The 23,299-nt window shown below is 39.1% G+C and overlaps 1 protein-coding gene across 12 annotated transcripts in view; it reads right to left on the reverse strand.

Annotated features, from left to right (window-relative positions):
* The window catches only part of LOC128690011 (myoneurin), an 89,543-nt gene that overhangs the window by 32,201 nt on the left and 34,043 nt on the right, over nucleotides 1-23,299 (reverse strand). For 11 of the 12 annotated variants that reach the window (XM_070085506.1, XM_070085505.1, XM_070085501.1 and 8 more), the window contains 2 exons: nucleotides 18,830-18,907; nucleotides 17,569-17,589 (listed from right to left, as the gene is read on the reverse strand). In XM_070085506.1, coding sequence (XP_069941607.1) covers nucleotides 17,569-17,589; nucleotides 18,830-18,907 — 99 coding nt within the window. The remainder of the gene's footprint in view (nucleotides 1-17,568; nucleotides 17,590-18,829; nucleotides 18,908-23,299) is intronic. The other variant, XM_070085498.1, reaches the window with a different exon arrangement.

The raw sequence follows: 23,299 nt of genomic DNA on the forward strand, positions 1-23,299 counted from the left end.
CTCCTAAGTGCACCACTCACTCTTTTTCCCTCATCAATTCTATGATTCACCTCATCTTTCATAGACCCATCCGCTGACACGTCCACTCCCAAATATCTGAATACGTTCACCTCCTCCATACTCTCTCCATCCAATCTGATATCCAATCTTTCATCACCTAATGTTTTTGTTATCCTCATAACCTTACTCTTTCCTGTATTCACCTTTAATTTTCTTCTTTTGCACACCCTACCAAATTCATCCACCAATCTCTGCAACTTCTCTTCAGAATCTCCCAAGAGCACAGTGTCATCAGCAAAGAGCAGCTGTGACAACTCCCACTTTGTGTGTGATTCTTTATCTTTTAACTCCATGCCTCTTGCCAAGACCCTCGCATTTACTTCTCTTACAACCCCATCTATAAATATATTAAACAACCAGGGTGACATCACACATCCTTGTCTAAGGCCTACTTTTACTGGGGAAAAATTTCCCTCTTTCCTACATACTCTAACTTGAGCCTCACTATCCTCGTAAAAACTCTTCACTGCTTTCAGTAACCTACCTCCTACACCATACACTTGCAACATCTGCCACACTGCCCCCCTATCATATATGTGAACAGTATTTAGATGAAGGTAGGGAAGTTTTCATTGCATTTATGGATTTAGAAAAGGCATATGATAGAGTGGATAGGGGAGCAATGTGGCAGATGTTGCAAGTATATGGAATAGGTGGTAAGTTACTAAATGCTGTAAAGAGTTTTTATGAGGATAGTGAGGCTCAGGTTAGGGTGTGTAGAAGAGAGGGAGACTACTTCCCGGTAAAAGTAGGTCTTAGACAGGGATGTGTAATGTCACCATGGTTGTTTAATATATTTATAGATGGGGTTGTAAAGAAGTGCTAGGGTGTTCGGGAGAGGGGTGGGATTAAATTATGGGGAATTAAATACAAAATGGGAATTGACAGTTGCTTTTTGCTGATGATACTGTGCTTATGGGAGATTCTAAAGAAAAATTGCAAATGTTAGTGGATGAGTTTGGGAATGTGTGTAAAGGTAGAAAATTGAAAGTGAACATAGAAAAGAGTAAGGTGATGAGGGTATCAAATGATTTAGATAAAGAAAAATTGGATATCAAATTGTGGAGGAGGAGTATGGAAGAAGTGAATGTTTTCAGATACAGTGGAACCTCTACTTGCGAGTTTAATCCGTTCCATGACCTTGCTCGCAACTGGATTTGCTCGTCTGCAGAGTCAATTTTCCTAATTTAAATTAACTGAAATGCAATTAATCCATTCCAGTGGAATTCTGTACTTCAATAATTTCGCTAATATCAACTCTACGGCTTATTTATCTATCTCACTTCATCTAATATGACATAATAAACAATATAAATAACATAGAAACCTGATATATACTCTAAAATTAATAAAATATGTCATTCATGTAGTGGTATGGGCAGTGTCGGTGGTGGACAAGAGTTTGTCTGGACACGGTAAAATACTTCATGAATAATTTCGCTAATATCATCTATATGGCTTATTTATTTATCACAGTTCATCTAATATGACATAATAAACAATATAAATAACATAGAAACATGATGTTGCGGCCCCCTACCAAACTAGCGGTTAAATGGTTAACCTGCCGGCCGGCAATACCACAGGGCACGTCATCAAACCCAATGTGGGGACTGCTGAGCCGGCTTTAGAAGCAGTAAGTACCAGAACACCTCACGGTACGCATCTAAGCAGTAGTTACCAGAACACCTAATGGTACACATCTACTGGCAGTAGAAAGTATTCTACTGGCTTCTACTGATTTTAGAAGAACCGCTCACCGCAGCTCACTGAGTCTGATGGCCTCAGTTACTTGACGGCTGCATTCAGTGAGCTCGCAGCATGTAAGTAATTCATCGGACCACCTTGCGGTGTGTCAACTGGTCTTGAAGGCGGTAGACAGTGCTCACCAGACCATCTTACGGTGTACTTCTACTAGCCTTAGAGAGTATTTATAGGACTACCAGGTGATGTCTGTGGACTCACCGCCTACGCTTGTCAACTGTGGGCCGAGTCATCTGATGCTGTTTTAGTGGGACACTACATGAAGAAAAGGTTGGAGTGTGACACTGAACTGGGCTAGGACCGTAATGTGACACTTAAGCAAGTATGATGGAGTGTAACACTGAGATATGCTATAGGACCGTAGTGGAACACTGAGAAGAAAAGGGTGTCGTGTGACACTAAAGAAGTTACGGTTGTAGTGTACATTGAATAGTGTCATGTGACTGGCTTAGAGAAAGACGCTGTGTGAGTGTGTCGTTGGGTGTCAAGGGTGACACAGTAGTGTATGACGCAGAGAAAAGGGTGTCGTGTGACACAGCTGAGATGGAGCGTCATTACACGGATAAGTGTCGTGCGAGACACAGGGAGCGTCACAACTCGGATAAGTGTCGTGTGACACGGAGTGTCATTAGGGTGTCGTGAGACACGGAGTTGACTAATTTATTATTGTACAAATGTTATTTATAATTTATTATTTTAGCATAGATCAAGTGTTTACATTGAAGCATATATGTCAACAGTATTTGGATAAAGGTAGGGAAGTTTTTATTGCATTTATGGATTTAGAAAAGGCATATGATAGAGTGGATAGAGGAGCAATGTGGCAGATGTTGCAAGTTTATGGAATAGGTGGTAAGTTACTAAATGCTGTAAAGAGCTTTTATGAGGATAGTGAGGCTCAGGTTAGGGTGTGTAGAAGAGAGGGAGAATACTTCCCGGTAAAAGTAGGTCTTAGACAGGGATGTGTAATGTCACCATGGTTGTTTAACATACTATTTATAGATGGGGTTGTAAAAGAAGTAAATGCTAGGGTGTTCGGGAGAGGGGTGGGATTAAATTATGGGGAATCAAATTCAAAATGGGAATTGACACAGTTACTTTTTGCATATGATACTGTGCTTATGGGAGATTCTAAAGAAAAATTGCAAAGGTTAGTGGATGAGTTTGAGAATGTGTGTAAAGGTAGAAAGTTGAAAGTGAACATAGAAAAGAGTAAGGTGATGAGGGTATCAAATGATTTAGATAAAGAAAAATTGGATATCAAATTGGGGAGGAGGAGTATGGAAGTGAATGTTTTCAGATACTTGGGAGTTGACGTGTCGGCGGATGGATTTATGAAGGATGAGGTTAATCATAGAATTGATGAGGGAAAAAAGGTGAGTGGTGCGTTGAGGTATATGTGGAGTCAAAAAACGTTATCTATGGAGGCAAAGAAGGGAATGTATGAAAGTATAGTAGTACCAACACTCTTATATGGATGTGAAGCTTGGGTGGTAAATGCAGCAGCGAGGAGACGGTTGGAGGCAGTGGAGATGTCCTGTCTAAGGGCAATGTGTGGTGTAAATATTATGCAGAAAATTCGGAGTGTGGAAATTAGGAGAAGGTGTGGAGTTAATAAAAGCATTAGTCAGAGGGCAGAAGAGGGGTTGTTGAGGTGGTTTGGTCATTTAGAGAGAATGGATCAAAGTAGAATGACATGGAAAGCATATAAATCTATAGGGGAAGGAAAGAGGGGTAGGGGTCATCCTCGAAAGGGTTGGAAAGAGGGGGTAAAGGAGGTTTTGTGGGCGAGGGGCTTGGACTTCCAGCAAGCGTGCATGAGCGTGTTAGATAGGAGTGAATGGAGACGAATGATACTTGGGACCTGACGATCTGTTGGAGTGTGAGCAGGGTAATATTTAGTGAAGGGATTCAGGGAAACCGGTTATTTTCATATAGTCGGACTTGAGTCCTGGAAATGGGAAGTACAATGCCTGCACTTTAGAGGAGGGGTTTGGGATATTGGCAGTTTGGAGGGATATGTTGTGTATCTTTATATGTATATGCTTCTAAACTGTTGTATTCTGAGCACCTCTGCAAAAGCAGTGATAATGTGTGCGTGTGGTGAAAGTGTTGAATGATGATGAAAGCATTTTCTTTTTGGGGATTTTCTTTCTTTTTTTGGGTCACCCTGCCTCGGTGGAAGACGACCGACTTTTTTAAAAAAAAAAAAAAAAAAAAAAAAAAAGATATATACAGTGACACAGTAGTGTCTAAGAAGTTGTACCCTATGTAGGGTCAGGAATTATTTATTATTTTACAAAGATGTTAATTATAATTTATTATTGTAACATGTATAAATCATCAGATGTTCATTTAGAAAATACCTCTTGACCAAAGATAGTCGTTTTTTATATAATATTAAAGATTGAATATGAAAGATTGAATATCAGATTGGAGGGAGAGAGTATGGAGGAGGTGAACGTATTCAGATATTTGGGAGTGGACGTGTCAGCAGATGGGTCTATGAAAGATGAGGTGAATCACAGAATTGATGAGGGAAAAAGAGTGAGTGGTGCACTTGGGAGTCTGTGGAGACAAAGAACTTTGTCCTTGGAGGCAAAGAGGGGAATGTATGAGAGTATAGTTTTACCAACGCTCTTATATGGGTGTGAAGCGTGGGTGATGAATGTTGCAGCGAGGAGAAGGCTGGAGGCAGTGGAGATGTCATGTCTGAGGGCAATGTGTGGTGTGAATATAATGCAGAGAATTCGTAGTTTGGAAGTTAGGAGGAGGTGCGGGATTACCAAAACTGTTGTCCAGAGGGCTGAGGAAGGGTTGTTGAGGTGGTTCGGACATGTAGAGAGAATGGAGCGAAACAGAATGACTTCAAGAGTGTATCAGTCTGTAGTGGAAGGAAGGCGGGGTAGGGGTCGGCCTAGGAAGGGTTGGAGGGAGGGGGTAAAGGAGGTTTTGTGTGCGAGGGGCTTGGACTTCCAGCAGGCATGCGTGAGCGTGTTTGATAGGAGTGAATGGAGACAAATGGTTTTTAATACTTGACGTGCTGTTGGAGTGTGAGCAAAGTAACATTTATGAAGGGATTCAGGGAAACCGGCAGGCCGGACTTGAGTCCTGGAGATGGGAAGTACAGTGCCTGCACTCTGAAGGAGGGGTGTTAAAGTTGCAGTTTAAAAACTGTAGTGTAAAGCACCCTTCTGGCAAGACAGTGATGGAGTGATTGATGGTGAAAGTTTTTCTTTTTCGGGCCACCCTGCCTTGGTGGGAATCGGCCAGTGTGATAATAAAAAAAAATAAATAATATTAAAGATTAATTTATTTTAATGTGTATATATGTATCCCGAACTTTTATATTACTAACACTAATGGAGTCCCAATTAGTGTTTTTGTAATACATGATATATACTCTAGAATGAATAAAATATGTCATTTATGTAGTGGTATGGGCGGTGTCGGCGGTGGATGAGAACTTGTCTGGAGACCGGGCAAAATTCTTCACGAATAATTTCGCTATCATCATCTATACTGCTTATTTATATATCACAGTTCATCTAGTATGACATAACAAACAATATGAATAACATAGAAACATGATATATACTCTAGAATGAATAAAATACGTCATTCATGTAGTGGTATGGGCGGTGTCGGCGGTGGAGGAGTTTGTTTGGACACCGGGCAAAATTCTTCATGAATAATTTCGCTAATATCATCTATACGGCTTATTTATATATCACAGTTCATCTAATATGACATAACAGACAATATAAATAACATAGAAACACGATATATACTCTAGAAAGAATAAAATATGTCATTACGTAACAGGTGGAGGCGGCCACAACCGCTCCCTCTTTGTTGTGGTAAACACTGCCATCTAATGACGGCCTTTTGAAGCCGTCTATGATTATAATTAGTAAGTTTATTCAGGTATACACAAATACAGTTACATAGAATTATCATATATAGCAGCATATGTGTAGAGAACCTAGGATAACCCAAAAAAGTCAGTGAGTGACTTATTTCCATTGGGGTCATTTATATGTAGTATATATGCAGTACATTATTATTATATATGTATTATTATTATACATATTATATTATTATAATTATTATTATTATTATTGTATTATACTATTATTATTATTATATGTATTGTTATTATTCATATTATTATTATACATATTATTATTATTATCGTTATTATTATTATTATTATATAAATTATTTGTAATTTTTATTCAAACAAAAAATATAAGATTTGCTGTTATTCCTTATTGCAATAATTGTATAAATATGTCAACCCATTCATGACTGCATATTGGAATGGACAGTATACACTGAAACAGCCAAGCAATGGACCATTTCTCCTAGGTTGAGCTCTATTTCAAGGCACTTTTTTCATGAAACCAATCAAAATCATATCTATTTCTGTAATATATCTTCCACTCTATCAAACGAGACCAAAAAAATGAGAATACAACCATAAAAACCATACGAAAATACCACTAAGGGGTGGCTAGTTGCTGAGAAGTGAGCTCAATTATTTATGCTTAGATTTCTTTCATTATTATTATTATTATCATCATCATTATTATATAAATAATTTGTAATTTTTATTCACACAAAAAAATATAAGATTTACTGTGACGTCATTTGTTTACACAAACAGCCAAGCAATGGACCATTTCTCCTAGGTTGAGCTCTATTTCAAGGTACTTTTTGTCGTGAAAGCAATCAAAATCATATCTATTTCTGTAATTTATCTTCCATTCTATCAAATGAGACCAAAAAAACGAGAATACAACCGTCAAAACCATTCAAAATTACCACTAAGGGGTAGCTAATTGCTGAGAAGTGAACTCCATTATTTATGCTTAGATTTCTTTCATTTTTGGTGTACGTTAAGAAGCTCCTTTCCATCATACATTGCCCAAGTTTTAATAAGATAGTCAAACAAACAAATGAGATACAATTCCAGAGATCAAGAGCAAGAGCCCCTCACCAGTGTCAAGGAACCTGCCTTGAGGTCTGCTCGCTTGTGGAAATTTTGCTCACGTATGAAGCAAAAAATCGACCCATCGACTGCTTGTATTTGGAAAAACTCGCACGTGGACACACTCGCAAGTAGAGGTTCCAGTGTACTTGGGAGTTGACGTGTCGGCGGATGGATTTATGAAGGATGAGGTTAATCATAGAATTGATGAGGGAAAAAAGGTGAGTGGTGCGTTGAGGTATATGTGGAGACAAAAAATGTTATCTATGGACGCAAAGAAGGGAATGTATGAAAGTATAGTAGTACCAACACTCTTATATGGGTGTGAAGCTTGGGTTGTGAATGCAGCAGCGAGGAGGCGGTTGGAGGCAGTGGAGATGTCCTGTCTAAGGGCAATGTGTGGTGTAAATATTATGCAGAAAATTTGGAGTGTGGAAATTAGGAGAAGGTGTGGAGTTAATAAAAGTATTAGTAAGAGGGCTGAAGAGGGGTTGTTGAGGTAGTTTGGTCATTTAGAGAGAATGGATCAAAGTAAAATAACATGGAAAGCATTTAAATCTGTAGGGGAAAGAAGGTGGGGTAGGGGTCGTCCTCGAAAAGGTTGAAAGGAAGGGGTAAGGGAGGTTTTGTGGGCGAGGGGCTTGGACTTCCAGCAGGCATGCGTGAGCATGTTTGATAGGAGTGAATGGAGACGAATGGTTTTTAATACTTGACGTGCTGTTGGAGTGTGAGCAAAGTAACATTTATGAAGGGGTTCAGGGAAACCGGCAGGCCGGACTTGAGTCCTGGAGATGGGAAGTGCAGTGCCTACACTCTGAAGGAAGGGTGTTAATGTTGCAGTTTAAAAACTGTAGTGTAAAGCACCCTTCTGGCAAGACAGTGATGGAGTGAATGATGGTGAAAGTTTTTCTTTTTCGGGCCACCCTGCCTTGGTGGGAATCGGCCAGTGTGATAATAATAAAATATATACACACACACATGCAATAAGATCACAGTAAACAGGTGATTTCAGAATATGCAAAACAACCACTCTGAAAGAATGGAGAAATTCCAAGCACTTTCGTGACTTGATAATGTAAGAAAGCGCTTGGAATTTCTCTATTCTTTCAGAGTGGTTGTTTTGCGTATGTGTGTGTGTATGTGTGTGTGTGTATATATATATATATATATATATTTTTTTTTTTTTCAACAAGTCGGCCGTCTCCCACCGAGGCAGGGTGACCCAAAAAAGAAAGAAAATCCCCAAAAAGAAAATACTTTCATCATCATTCAGCACTTTCACCACACTCGCACATTATCGCTGTTTTTGCAGAGGTGCTCAGAATACAACAGTCTAGAAGCATACACATATAAAGATACACAGCATATCCCTCCAAACTGCCAATATCCCAAATCCCTCCTTTAAAGTGCAGGCATTGTACTTCCCATTGCATTCCCATATATATATACGTATATATCTATATATATATATTTTCTTATTGTTTTCTTACAGTCGGACTTGAGTCCTGGAAATGGGAAGTACAATGCCTGCACTTTAAAGGAGGGGTTTGGGATATTGGCAGTTTGGAGGGATATGTTGTGTATCTTTATACGTATATGCTTCTAAACTGTTGTATTCTGAGCACCTCTGCAAAAGCAGTGATAATGTGTGAGTGTGGTGAAAGTGTTGAATGATGATGAAAGTATTTTCTTTTTGGGGATTTTCTTTCTTTTTTTGGGTCACCCTGCCTCGGTGGGAGACGACCAACTTGTTCTTGTTGAAAAAAAAAAAAAAAAAAAAAAATTATATATAGGGGGGTAAAGGAGGTTTTGTGGGCAAGGGGCTTGGACTTCCAGCAAGCGTGCGTGAGCGTGTTAAAAAAAAAAAAAAAAAAAAAAAAAAAAAAAAAAAAAAAAAAAAAAAAACTTCTAAACTGTTGTATTCTGAGCACCTCTGCAAAAACAGTGGTAATGTGTGAGTGTGGTGAAAGTGTTGAATGATGATGAAAGCATTTTCTTTTTGGGGATTTTATTTCTTTTTTGGGTCGCCCTGCCTCGGTGGGAGACGGCCGACTTGTTGAAAAAAAAAAAAAAAAAAAAAAAAAAAAACTTCTAAACTGTTGTATTCTGAGCACCTCTGCAAAAACAGTGGTAATGTGTGAGTGTGGTGAAAGTGTTGAATGATGATGAAAGCATTTTCTTTTTGGGGATTTTATTTCTTTTTTGGGTCACCCTGCCTCGGTGGGAGACGGCCGACTTGTTTAAAAAAAAAAAAAAAAAAAAATTTATATATAGGGGGTAAAGGAGGTTTTGTGGGCAAGGGGCTTGGACTTCCAGCAAGCGTGTGTGAGCGTGTTAGATAGGAGTAAATGGAGACGAATGGTACTTGGGACCTGACGATCTGTTGGAGTGTGAGCAGGGTAATATTTAGTGAAGGGATTCAGGGAAACCGGTAATTTTCATATAGTCGGACTTGAGTCCTGGAAATGGGAAGTACAATGCCTGCACTTTAAAGGAGGGGTTTGGGATATTGGCAGTTTGGAGGGATATGTTGTGTATCTTTATATGTGTATGCTTCTAGACTGTTGTATTCTGAGCACCTCTGCAAAAACAGTGATAATGTGCGAGTGTGGTGAAAGTGCTGAATGATGATGAAAGTATTTTCTTTTTGGGGATTTTCTTTCTTTTTTTGGGTCACCCTGCCCCGGTGGGAGACGGCGGACTTGTTGAAAAAAAAAAAAAAAAATCATATATATATATATATATACAGTGGACCCCCGCATAACGATTACCTCCGAATGCGACCAATTATGTAAGTGTATTTATGTAAGTGCGTTTGTACGTGTATGTTTGGGGGTCTGAAATCGACTAATCTACTTCACAATATTCCTTATGGGAACAAATTCGGCCAGTACTGGCACCTGAACATACTTCTGGAGTGAAAAAATATCGTTAACCGGGGGTCCACTGTATATATATATATATATCCTAGGTAGTAGGTTGGTAGACAGCAACCGCCCAGGGAGGTACTACCGTCCTGCCAAGTGATTGCAAAACGAAAGCCTGTAATTGTTTTACATGATGGTAGGATTGCTGGTGTCTTTTTTCTGTCTCATAAACATGAAAGATTTCAGGTACGTCTTGCTACTTCTACTTACACTTAGGTCACACTACACATACATGTACAAGCATATATATTCACACCCCTCTGGGTTTTCTGCTATTTTCTTTCTAGTTCTTGTTCTTGTTTATTTCCTCTTATCTCCATGGGGAAGTGGAACAGAATTCTTTCTCCGTAAGCCATGCGTGTTGTAAGAAGCGACTAAAATGCCAGGAGCAAGGGGCTAGTAACCCCTTCTCCTGTATAAATTACTAAATTTGAAAAGAGAAACTTTTGTTTTTCTTTTTGGGCCACCCTGCCTCGGTGGGATACGGCTGGTTTGTTGAAAGAAAAGAAGAATAAATAAATAAATAAAAAATATATATATATATATATATATATATATATATATATATATATATATATATATATATATATATATATATACATACACATATATGGGGAATCAAATTCAAAATGGGATTTGACACAGTTACTTTTTGCTGATGATACTGTGCTTATGGGAGATTCTAAAGAAAAATTGCAAAGGTTAGTGGATGAGTTTGAGAATGTGTGTAAAGGTAGAAAGTTGAAAGTGAACATAGAAAAGAGTAAGGTGATGAGGGTATCAAATGATTTAGATAAAGAAAAATTGGATATCAAATTGGGGAGGAGGAGTATTGAAGAAGTGAATGTTTTCAGATACTTGGGAGTTGACGTGTCGGCGGATGGATTTATGAAGGATGAGGTTAATCATAGAATTGATGAGGGAAAAAAGGTGAGTGGTGCGTTGAGGTATATGTGGAGTCAAAAAACGTTATCTATGGAGGCAAAGAAGGGAATGTATGAAAGTATAGTAGTACCAACACTCTTATATGGATGTGAAGCTTGGATGGTAAATGCAGCAGCGAGGAGACGGTTCGAGGCAGTGGAGATGTCCAGTCTAAGGGCAATGTGTGGTGTAAATATTATGCAGAAAATTCGGAGTGTGGAAATTAGGAGAAGGTGTGGAGTTAATAAAAGCATTAGTCAGAGGGCAGAAGAGGGGTTGTTGAGGTGGTTTGGTCATTTAGAGAGAATGGATCAAAGTAGAATGACATGGAAAGCATATAAATCTATAGGGGAAGGAAAGAGGGGTAGGGGTCGTCCTCGAAAGGGTTGGAAAGAGGGGGTAAAGAAGGTTTTGTGGGCGAGGGGCTTGGACTTCCAGCAAGCGTGCATGAGCGTGTTAGATAGGAGTGAATGGAGACGAATGATACTTGGGACCTGACGATCTGTTGGAGTGTGAGCAGGGTAATATTTAGTGAAGGGATTCAGGGAAACCGGTTATTTTCTTATAGTCGGACTTGAGTCCTGGAAATGGAAAGTACAATGCCTGCACTTTAAAGGAGGGGTTTGGGATATTGTCAGTTTGGAGGGATATGTTGTGTATCTTTATACGTATATGCTTCTAAACTGTTGTATTCTGAACACCTCTGCAAAAGCAGTGATAATGTGTGAGTGTGGTGAAAGTGTTGAATGATGATGAAAGTATTTTCTTTTTGGGGATTTTCTTTCTTTTTTGGGTCACCCTGCCTCGGTGGGAGACGACCAACTTGTTGAAAAAAAAAAAAAAAAAAAAAAAAGGGTTGGAGAGAGGGGGTAAAGGAGGTTTTGTGGGTAAGGGGCTTGGACTTCCAGCAAGCGTGCGTGAGCGTGTTAGATAGGAGTGAATGGAGACGAATGGTACTTGGGACCTGACGATCTGTTGGAGTGTGAGCAGGGTAATATTTAGTGAAGGGATTCAGGGAAACCGGTTATTTTCATATAGTCGGACTTGAGTCCTGGAAATGGGAAGTACAATGCCTGCACTTTAAAGGAGGGGTTTGGGATATTGGCAGTTTGGAGGGATATGTTGTGTATCTTTATATGTGTATGCTTCTAGACTGTTGTATTCTGAGCACCTCTGCAAAAACAGTGATAATGTGCGAGTGTGGTGAAAGTGTTGAATGATGATGAAAGTATTTTCTTTTTGGGGATTTTCTTTCTTTTTTGGGTCACCCTGCCTCGGTGGGAGACGGCCGACTTGTTGAAAAAAAAAAAAAAAAAAAAAAAAATATATATATATATATGGAGGGATATGTTGTCTATCTCTATACGTATATGCTTCTAAGCTGTTATATTCTGAGCACCTCTGCAAAAGCAGTGATAATGTGTGAGTGTGGTGAAAGTGTTGAATGATGATGAAAGTATTTTCTTTTTGGGGATTTTCTTTCTTTTTTTTTTGGGTCACCCTGCTTCGGTGGGAGACGGCCGACTTGTTGAGAGAGAGAAAAAAAAAAAAAAATTATATATATATATATATATATATAAATATATATATATATATATATATATATATATATATATATATATATACATTATATATATATATAATATATATATATATATTTTTTTTTTTTATTATCACACCGGCCGATTCCCACCAAGGCAGGGTGGCCCGAAAAAGAAAAACTTTCACCATCATTCACTCCATCACTGTCTTGCCAGAAGGGTGCTTTACACTACAGTTTTTAAACTGCAACATTAACACCCCTCCTTCAGAGTGCAGGCACTGTACTTCCCATCTCCAGGACTCAAGTCCGGCCTGCCGGTTTCCCTGAATCCCTTCATAAATGTTACTTTGCTCACACTCCAACAGCACGTCAAGTATTAAAAACCATTTGTCTCCATTCACTCCTATCAAACACGCTCACGCATGCCTGCTGGAAGTCCAAGCCCCTCGCACACAAAACCTCCTTTACCCCCTCCCTCCAACCCTTCCTAGGCCGACCCCTACCCCGCCTTCCTTCCACTACAGACTGATACACTCTTGAAGTCATTCTGTTTCGCTCCATTCTCTCTACATGTCCGAACCACCTCAACAACCCTTCCTCAGCCCTCTGGACAACAGTTTTGGTAATCCCGCACCTCCTCCTAACTTCCAAACTACGAATTCTCTGCATTATATTCACACCACACATTGCCCTCAGACATGACATCTCCACTGCCTCCAGCCTTCTCCTCGCTGCAACATTCATCACCCACGCTTCACACCCATATAAGAGCGTTGGTAAAACTATACTCTCATACATTCCCCTCTTTGCCTCCAAGGACAAAGTTCTTTGTCTCCACAGACTCCTAAGTGCACCACTCACTCTTTTTCCCTCATCAATTCTATGATTCACCTCATCTTTCATAGACCCATCCGCTGACACGTCCACTCCCAAATATCTGAATACATTCACCTCCTCCATACTCTCTCCCTCCAATCTGATATTCAATCTTTCATCACCTAATCTTTTTGTTATCCTCATAACCTTACTCTTTCCTGTATTCACCTTTAATTTTCTTCTTTTGCACACCCTACCAAATTCATCCACCAATCTCTGCAACTTCTCTTCAGAATCTCCCAAGAGCACAGTGTCATCAGCAAAGAGCAGCTGTGACAACTCCCACTTTGTGTGTGATTCTTTGTCTTTTAACTCCACGCCTCTTGCCAAGACCCTCGCATTTACTTCTCTTACAACCCCATCTATAAATATATTAAACAACCACGGTGACATCACACATCCTTGTCTAAGGCCTACCTTTACTGGGAAAAAATTTCCTTCTTTCCTACATACTCTAACTTGAGCCTCACTATCCTCGTAAAAACTCTTCACTGCTTTCAGTAACCTACCTCCTACACCATACACTTGCAACATCTGCCACATTGCCCCCCTATCCACCCTGTCATATGCCTTTTCCAAATCCATAAATGCCACAAAGACCTCTTTAGCCTTATCTAAATACTGTTCACTTATATGTTTCACTGTAAACACCTGGTCCACACACCCCCTACCTTTCCTAAAGCCTCCTTGTTCATCTGCTATCCTATTCTCCGTCTTACTCTTAATTCTTTCAATTATAACTCTACCATACACTTTACCAGGTACACTCAACAGACTTATCCCCCTATAATTTTTGCACTCTCTTTTATCCCCTTTGCCTTTATACAAAGGAACTATGCATGCTCTCTGCCAATCCCTAGGTACCTTACCCTCTTCCATACATTTATTAAATAATTGCACCAACCACTCCAAAACTATATCCCCACCTGCTTTTAACATTTCTATCTTTATCCCATCAATCCCGGCTGCCTTACCCCCTTTCATTTTGCCTACTGCCTCACGAACTTCCCCCACACTCACAACTGGCTCTTCCTCACTCCTACAAGATGTTATTCCTCCTTGCCCTATACACGAAATCACAGCTTCCCTATCTTCATCAACATTTAACAATTCCTCAAAATATTCCTTCCATCTTCCCAATACCTCTAACTCTCCATTTAATAACTCTCCTCTCCTATTTTTAACTGACAAATCCATTTGTTCTCTAGGCTTTCTTAACTTGTTAATCTCACTCCAAAACTTTTTCTTATTTTCAACAAAATTTGTTGATAACATCTCACCCACTCTCTCATTTGCTCTCTTTTTACATTGCTTCACCACTCTCTTAACTTCTCTCTTTTTCTCCATATACTCTTCCCTCCTTGCATCACTTCTACTTTGTAAAAACTTCTCATATGCTAACTTTTTCTCCCTTACTACTCTCTTTACATCATCATTCCACCAATCGCTCCTCTTCCCTCCTGCACCCACTTTCCTGTAACCACAAACTTCTGCTGAACACTCTAACACTACATTTTTAAACCTACCCCATACCTCTTCGACCCCATTGCCTATGCTCTCATTAGCCCATCTATCCTCCAATAGCTGTTTATATCTTACCCTAACTGCCTCCTCTTTTAGTTTATAAACCTTCACCTCTCTCTTCCCTGATGCTTCTATTCTCCTTGTATCCCATCTACCTTTTACTCTCAGTGTAGCTACAACTAGAAAGTGATCTGATATATCTGTGGCCCCTCTATAAACATGTACATCCTGAAGTCTACTCAACAGTCTTTTATCTACCAATACATAATCCAACAAACTACTGTCATTTCGCCCTACATCATATCGTGTATACTTATTTATCCTCTTTTTCTTAAAATATGTATTACCTATAACTAAACCCCTTTCTATACAAAGTTCAATCAAAGGGCTCCCATTATCATTTACACCTGGCACCCCAAACTTACCTACCACACCCTCTCTAAAAGTTTCTCCTACTTTAGCATTCAAGTCCCCTACCACAATTACTCTCTCACTTGGTTCAAAGGCTCCTATACATTCACTTAACATCTCCCAAAATCTCTCTCTCTCCTCTGCATTCCTCTCTTCTCCAGGTGCATACACGCTTATTATGACCCACTTCTCGCATCCAACCTTGACTTTAATCCACATAATTCTTGAATTTACACATTCATATTCTCTTTTCTCCTTCCATAACTGATCATTTAACATTACTGCTACCCCTTCCTTTGCTCTAACTCTCTCAGATACTCCAGATTTAATCCCATTTATTTCCCCCCACTGAAACTCTCCTACCCCCTTCAGCTTTGTTTCGCTTAGGGCCAGGACATCCAACTTCTTTTCATTCATAACATCAGCAATCATCTGTTTCTTGTCATCCGCACTACATCCACGCACATTTAAGCAACCCAGTTTTATAAAGTTTTTCTTCTTCTCTTTTTTAGTAATTGTATACAGGAGAAGGGGTTACTAGCCCATTGCTCCCGGCATTTTAGTCGCCTCATACGACACGCATGGCTTACGGAGGAAAGATTCTTTTCCACTTCCCCATGGACAATAGAAGAAATAAAAAAGAACAAGAGCTATTTAGAAAAAGGAGAAAAACCTAGATGTATGTATATATATATATGCATGTGCGTGTCTGTGAAGTGTGACCAAAGTGTAAGTAGGAGTAGCAAGATATCCCTGTTATCTTAGCGTGTTTATGAGACAACTCCCACTTTGTGTGTGATTCTTTATCTTTTAACTCCACGCCTCTTGCCAAGACCCTCGCATTTACTTCTCTTACAACCCCATCTATAAATATATATATATATATATATATATATATATATATATATATTATATATATATATACATATATATATATATATATATATATATATATATATATATATATATATATATATATATTACATATATAAATATATATATACATATATATTTATAGATGGGGTTGTAAGAGAAGTAAATGCGAGGGTCTTGGCAAGAGGCGTGGAGTTAAAAGATAAAGAATCACACACAAAGTGGGAGTTGTCACAGCTGCTCTTTGCTGATGACACTGTGCTCTTGGGAGATTCTGAAGAGAAGTTGCAGAGATTGGTGGATGAATTTGGTAGGGTGTGCAAAAGAAGAAAATTAAAGGTGAATACAGGAAAGAGTAAGGTTATGAGGATAACAAAAAGATTAGGTGATGAAAGATTGAATATCAGATTGGAGGGAGAGAGTATGGAGGAGGTGAACGTATTCAGATATTTGGGAGTGGACGTGTCGGCGGATGGGTCTATGAAAGATGAGGTGAATCATAGAATTGATGAGGGAAAAAGAGTGAGTGGTGCACTTAGGAGTCTGTGGAGACAAAGAACTTTGTCCTTGGAGGCAAAGAGGGGAATGTATGAGAGTATAGTTTTACCAACGCTCTTATATGGGTGTGAAGCGTGGGTGATGAATGTTGCAGCGAGGAGAAGGCTGGAGGCAGTGGAGATGTCATGTCTGAGGGCAATGTGTGGTGTGAATATAATGCAGAGAATTCGTAGTTTGGAAGTTAGGAGGAGGTGCGGGATTACCAAAACTGTTGTCCAGAGGGCTGAGGAAGGGTTGTTGAGGTGGTTCGGACATGTAGAGAGAATGGAGCGAAACAGAATGACTTCAAGAGTGTATCAGTCTGTAGTGGAAGGAAGGCGGGGTAGGGGTCGGCCTAGGAAGGGTTGGAGGGAGGGGGTAAAGGAGGTTTTGTGTGCGAGGGGCTTGGACTTCCAGCAGGCATGCTTGAGCGTGTTTGATAGGAGTGAATGGAGACAAATGGTTTTTAATACTTGACGTGCTGTTGGAGTGTGAGCAAAGTAACATTTATGAAGGGATTCAGGGAAACCGGCAGGCCGGACTTGAGTCCTGGAGATGGGAAGTACAGTGCCTGCACTCTGAAGGAGGGGTGTTAATGTTGCAGTTTAAAAACTGTAGTGTAAAGCACCCTTCTGGCAAGACAGTGATGGAGTGAATGATGGTGAAAGTTTTTCTTTTTCGGGCCACCCTGCCTTGGTGGGAATCGGCCGGTGTGATAATAAAATAAATATATATATATATATATATATATATATATATATATATACACACACACACACACACACACACACACACACACACACACACTAGGTTTAATGCTACTTTTTTCAATTTTTTTTAATCTTTGGAAGATGCCTTTGTTGTGATCTGTTTATTGAATAAACCCAAAATATTTTTATTTATACTGTACTTCTTAAAATTAAAAAAAAATGTTTTACCTCTCAGAGAGTGACCCCATCTTCCACTTATACATGCAACAATCAAATCAATGCACAATTTCACTACAATTTCACAAGTTACCATGGTGCAGATGTTCAAACTGGTGCACATAAACAAGGAGGAAAGACACTGATGCAAGAGAACCACCAGTAATTTGAAAGCTACAGTGACAATATACAATTCGTTACCATACTTACATCATCATCATCTTCTGAGAGCTAAATGAAAGCAAAAATATATACAAAATGTCAAATGATAACACTTTTACTGTAAAACTATAATACATACTCCCCTGCAAAAATGTAATATCAAGAACATGTATTTCTACAGCAGAAAGGTCTTGTTAATAAGTAAATTATTTGAAAAGAATTAAGGTTGATGTTTACAGTACTTGCACAGCATTTTACTGGCATGACAAATTATATCCAGTCCTACTAATAAGTGATCTCAAAAAACCATCCTAAATGCAATAAAAGTTCTGAAAAAATGATAAACCTTTACAAATTTTTTAGTCACAAAAAGCACAAAAATGCACACGAGGTAACACTGTCATCCTCCATAGTGTACAAGGTCCATAATGCTTTCTTGAATGGAACTTTCACTCAAGCACTGACACACTTAACACAAGCAGCAGCTAACTATTGAGCCATAATTGTGCCTGCTAACCAGAACTGCTTCCAAAACAGCTCGATTCAGAGCCTCCATTATTATTAGTATCTATACCTCTCAATGCAGTTATTTATTAAATATATTTATCTAATCAAGTTATATTTCCTCTTCTTTATATATATTTATTAGAAAAGAGTACAAGAGTCTGACAAAAGTGCCTGAAAAGCTACTTAATGCTTTAAACTAGATATATAATCATAGCATACAAGAGCTCACTTAGTAAACCACCATTAAGGCTGAGGATGACCACTCAAAATATGCTCAAAGTATTTTCTTAATACACAGCATAAAGCGTTCAAATTGTTAAATATGATGCACTTTGGCTTGTAGCTATATTTTTAAATGGAATAAAAAATAAAGATTATTTACAGTGCATCTGTTGCTGCATACTGACAGCACAATAGATATGATCTAAAATTTATATTTTAGATGTAAGTGAAAGAACTGTATCATAACTAGTTAGTCTGAATGAAAGGACAGTCAACTCCCATGCGTAAAGCAGCACAATTATCATGCAATATTTCTGGGAATTGTTGACTGATAATAGGCATGAAATACAAAGCAGAACATGTGCATATTGTGAGGTCATAATGGCTGGTATGTTCATTATTTCCTGAGAATGGGTTATGACAGGAGACCTAATACAAGGCTGATGATAATCTTTCTTATACCTCTGTGGAAAGAAAGATGCCTGATTATCAAAACTGGCATAGATCTGTTAATATATTAATACAAGCCACATTTATAATTAGTATGTAATGATATTCTGTCTTAGCAAAAAGTACTCACCTCAATTAGCTCTTCTGATCCATCTTCATCACACATCTCTTCATTTTCACATTCTTTTGTATTTCTATTTTGTTTAATCTGAAGATACAACAAAACATCTTTAGTTACAATCCAATCTCTATGTACATAATCTGTGTGTATGTAATTATCTACATGAAGTTGCAGGAAGTGAGTTCTAGCTCTTAATCCTGCCTCTTTTGACTAACATGAAATAGCTGTCATAACAATTTTAAAACCTCTGTATGAAGTCTGCTTCTACTGTGACACTGTTCAGTTTGTTACACATTACTTTACCAAACATTTTTTTTTTAACACACTGGCCGTCTCCCACCGAGGCAGGGTGCCCCAAAAAAGAAAAACACTCACTATCATTCAACACTTTCACCATCATTCACACATAATCACGGTCTTTCCAGAGGTACCCAGATATGACAGTTTAGAGGTCTTTCCAAACAGCCAATATCCCAAACCCCTCTACTAAAGTGCAGGCACTGTACTTCCCACCTCCAGGACTTGAGTCTGACTAACTGGTTTCCCTGAATCCCTTCACAAAATATTACCCTGCTCACAATCAAACAGCTCGTCAGGTCCCAAAAGCCATTCATCTCCATTCACTCCTATCTAACACACTCACACATGCCTGCTGCATGTCCAGGCCCCTTGCACACAAAACTTCTTTCACCCCCCTCCTCCATCCTTTCCTAGGACGACCCCTACTCTTCCTCCCATCCACTACAGATTTATATATCCCCCCCAAGTTATTATATTTTGCTCCATCCTCTCTAAATGACCAAACCATCTCAATATCCCCTCTTCAGCTCTCTGAATAATACTATTTGTAACTCCACACCTCCTAATTTTCACACTATGAATTCTCTGCACAATATTTACACCGCACACTGCCTTTAGACAAGATATCTCCACTGCCTCCAACCTCCTCCTTGCTGCAGCATTCAAACATTGAATAAAAATTTTCTGTTATGTCCATGGTTCACTCGAGAAAGAATAATTTCCAAGTATTCACTCACGTTTTTGTTACAGGAGGCCCTCCACATTTGTGAGGGTTAGAAGTCTTTGTGGCATTTATGGATTTGGAAAAGGTGTATGACAGGGTGGATAGGGGGGCAATGTGGCAGATGTTGCAGGTGTATGGTGTAGGAGGTAGATTACTGAAAGCAGTGAAGAGTTTTTACGAGGATAGTGAGGCTCAAGTTAGAGTATGTAGGAAAGAGGGAAATTATTTCCCAGTAAAAGTAGGCCTTAGACAAGGATGTGTGATGTAACCGTGGTTGTTTAATATATTTATAGATGGGGTTGTAAGAGAAGTAAATGCGAGGGTCTTGGCAAGAGGCGTGGAGTTAAAAGATAAAGAATTACACATAAAGTGGGAGTTATCACAACTGCTCTTTGCTGATGACACTGTGCTCTTGGGAGATTCTGAAGAGAAGTTGCAGAGATTGGTGGATGAATTTGGTAGGGTATGCAAAAGAAGAAAAATAAAGGTGAATACAGGAAAGAGTAAGGTTATGAGGATAACAAAAAGATTAGGTGATGAAAGATTGAATATCAGATTGGAGGGAGAGAGTATGGAGGAGGTGAATGTATTCAGATATTTGGGAGTGGACGTGTCAGCGGATGGGTCTATGAAAGATGAGGTGAATCATAGAATTGATCAGGGGAAAAGAGTGAGTGGTGCACTTAGGAGTCTGTGGAGACAAAGAACTTTGTCCTTGGAGGCAAAGAGGGGAATGTATGAGAGTATAGTTTTACCAATGCTCTTATATGGGTGTGAAGCATGGGTGATGAAAGTTGCAGCGAGGAGAAGGCTGGAGACAGTGGAGATGTCATGTCTGAGGGCAATGTGTGGTGTGAATATAATGCAGAGAATTCGTAGTTCGGAAGTTAGGAGGAGGTGCGGGATTACCAAAAATGTTGTCCAGAGGGCTGAGGAAGGGTTGTTGAGGTGGTTCGGACATGTAGAGAGAATGGAGCGAAACAGAATGACTTCAAGAGTGTATCAGTCTGTAGTGGAAGGAAGGCGGGGTAGGGGTCGGCCTAGGAAAGGTTGGAGAGAGGGGGTAAAGGAGGTTTTGTGTGCGAGGGGCTTGGACTTCCAGCAGGCATGCGTGAGCGTGTTTGATAGGAGTGAATGGAGACAAATGGTTTTTAATACTTGACGTGCTGTTGGAGTGTGAGCAAAGTAACATTTATGAAGGGGTTCAGGGAAACCGGCAGGCCGGACTTGAGTCCTGGAGATGGGAAGTACAGTGCCTGCACTCTGAAGGAGGGGTGTTAATGTTGCAGTTTAAAAACTGTAGTGTAAAGCACCCTTCTGGCAAGACAGTGATGGAGTGAATGATGGTGAAAGTTTTTCTTTTTCGGGCCACCCTGCCTTGGTGGGAATCGGCCAGTGTGATAATAAAAAAAAAAAAAATAGGGGATCAAGAACCTTGTGAATCTTGAACCATGAACAACCATGAATACTGAACCATGAACAACCATAAAACACATGAAAACATCGTAAAATATTGTATATGATTGGGCGACTGAGCATTCACGAATGTTCGAAGCTCACGAAAGTGAAGGGCTAGCTGTACATTCTTAGGCTGACCATAGGACTAGCCAGGATAAGGAGAGAAGGTATTGGGTAGATATTTCAACATACTTTTGATTCATGGTAGATAGGCAGAGAAAGGTGATAAAGTTTAATGGCCTGACCACATGAGTTTGGAATTTGTGATGAATGTATATTAATGTGTGCGTGCGCAAGAGTATGAAGATGTTAATGTGTTCATCCCCTAACTCCCTTTTAGAAATGGTGTCAAATTAGGCTGGTTCTGTTAGGTGCTGAGCATAATAATAATTATTTGGCATTTGTTGGCTGCTTCTGCAGTTTGGCCAGTGTTCTAAGTATATATCTGATCTCGAATACTCCTGTGTGCCTTCCCTTCTATCCAGGTGATAAGTGGGATGCCCTTTAGAACTCTAAGATCTCAGGTAACAGTGTATGTTTCTTCTAGCATATAATAAATTGCTGGGATCTACTGTGTGCACACAGCTTCTATCGTGGATTTATGACTATTTTTTTCCAGTGAATGAAATACCCTTCATATTCTTGGGAGGTAAGCAGTAGTGATAGTTGTGTGAGGCACGGCTGAGGTGGTGAGGAGCATGAGGGTGGTGGAGTGTTGTACTGGAGCATGCAGTGGTGGTGAGAGGCAGGCAAGTGGTGAGGTGCATGTAACTGGCCAGGTTAAGGCAGAAAGTGTTTCTCTGTGTCGAGTTGCAAACTAAAAGTGTTGTATACTCCTGGCACCTAGTACAGGAGGGCCCCGCTTTACGGCGTTTCACTTTACGGCATTCCGCTAATACGGTCATTTCAAATTATGACCATAACTCACTATACGGCTTCCCCCACCTGACTTTCTAATACGGTCACCGTGCCCCACCCTGTTTGTTTACATTCTCCGTGAGCTCAGTAAGCACTAAGTCTCTCCATTTTGTCTGGAAACTCCAAAATTTCAAATGTTTTTATAAGTTATTTCATATTTTATATATACTCTGATAATTATACTTATGTATACCTGTACCTAAATAAACTTACATACTGTGCTGGCATGCAGGTACACATTAAAATCGGTAAGTGTCTTATGTCTCCAGACGTCATATTAGTAATGATAATAATAATCATCGAGTCATTTAAATGTCGTATATTACGTTAATATACACATTTTCATTAATCCATCTATGATATTTTTTTCAAAATTATATAATAAACACGATTCATAACATATAAATAAGATAAATACACCCCACAGTAGAATAAATAAACATAAATGTGAGATGTGGTAACAGACGACTTGCATAAGTGACGCCATATTAGAAATGATAATAATAATAATAACAATACTCACCGAGTCTCATTAAATGTTGTATATTACGTTAATATACACATTTTCATTAATCCATCCATGATATTTTTTTCAAAATTATATAATAAACACGATACATAACATAAAAAGATGATAAATACACCCCACAATAGAATAAATAAACATAAATATAAGATGTGGGAGCCAGATAACTTGTACAAGTGATGGCAAGAATAACATTTTCTCTAATCTAACATAGGAGAAAATGTCTTACTGGGGGTAACTGTAGAAAATTATTCCTTTCGTATGTATGTAAGTAAGTTTATTCAGGTATACACAAATACAGTTACACAGATTATCATACATAACAACATATGTGTAGAGAACCTGGGATAACCCAAAAAAGTCAGTGTGACTTATTTCCATTGCCTTCACTCAGAGCTTCATTTCTTCTCAAAATGATGTTACATGAGAATGGGAGTGTTCTTTATTAATTCTACCGTATCAATGTAGAGACAACCTGTACACAATGTAACTTGTACACAAACCAGACGTGTACACTTTGTTTACAAAACTTACCTTCGCCTGGTTTGTTTAC

This window comes from Cherax quadricarinatus, chromosome 16 (assembly GCF_038502225.1).
Source record: "Cherax quadricarinatus isolate ZL_2023a chromosome 16, ASM3850222v1, whole genome shotgun sequence".
In the NCBI taxonomy this organism is placed as follows: domain Eukaryota; kingdom Metazoa; phylum Arthropoda; class Malacostraca; order Decapoda; family Parastacidae; genus Cherax; species Cherax quadricarinatus.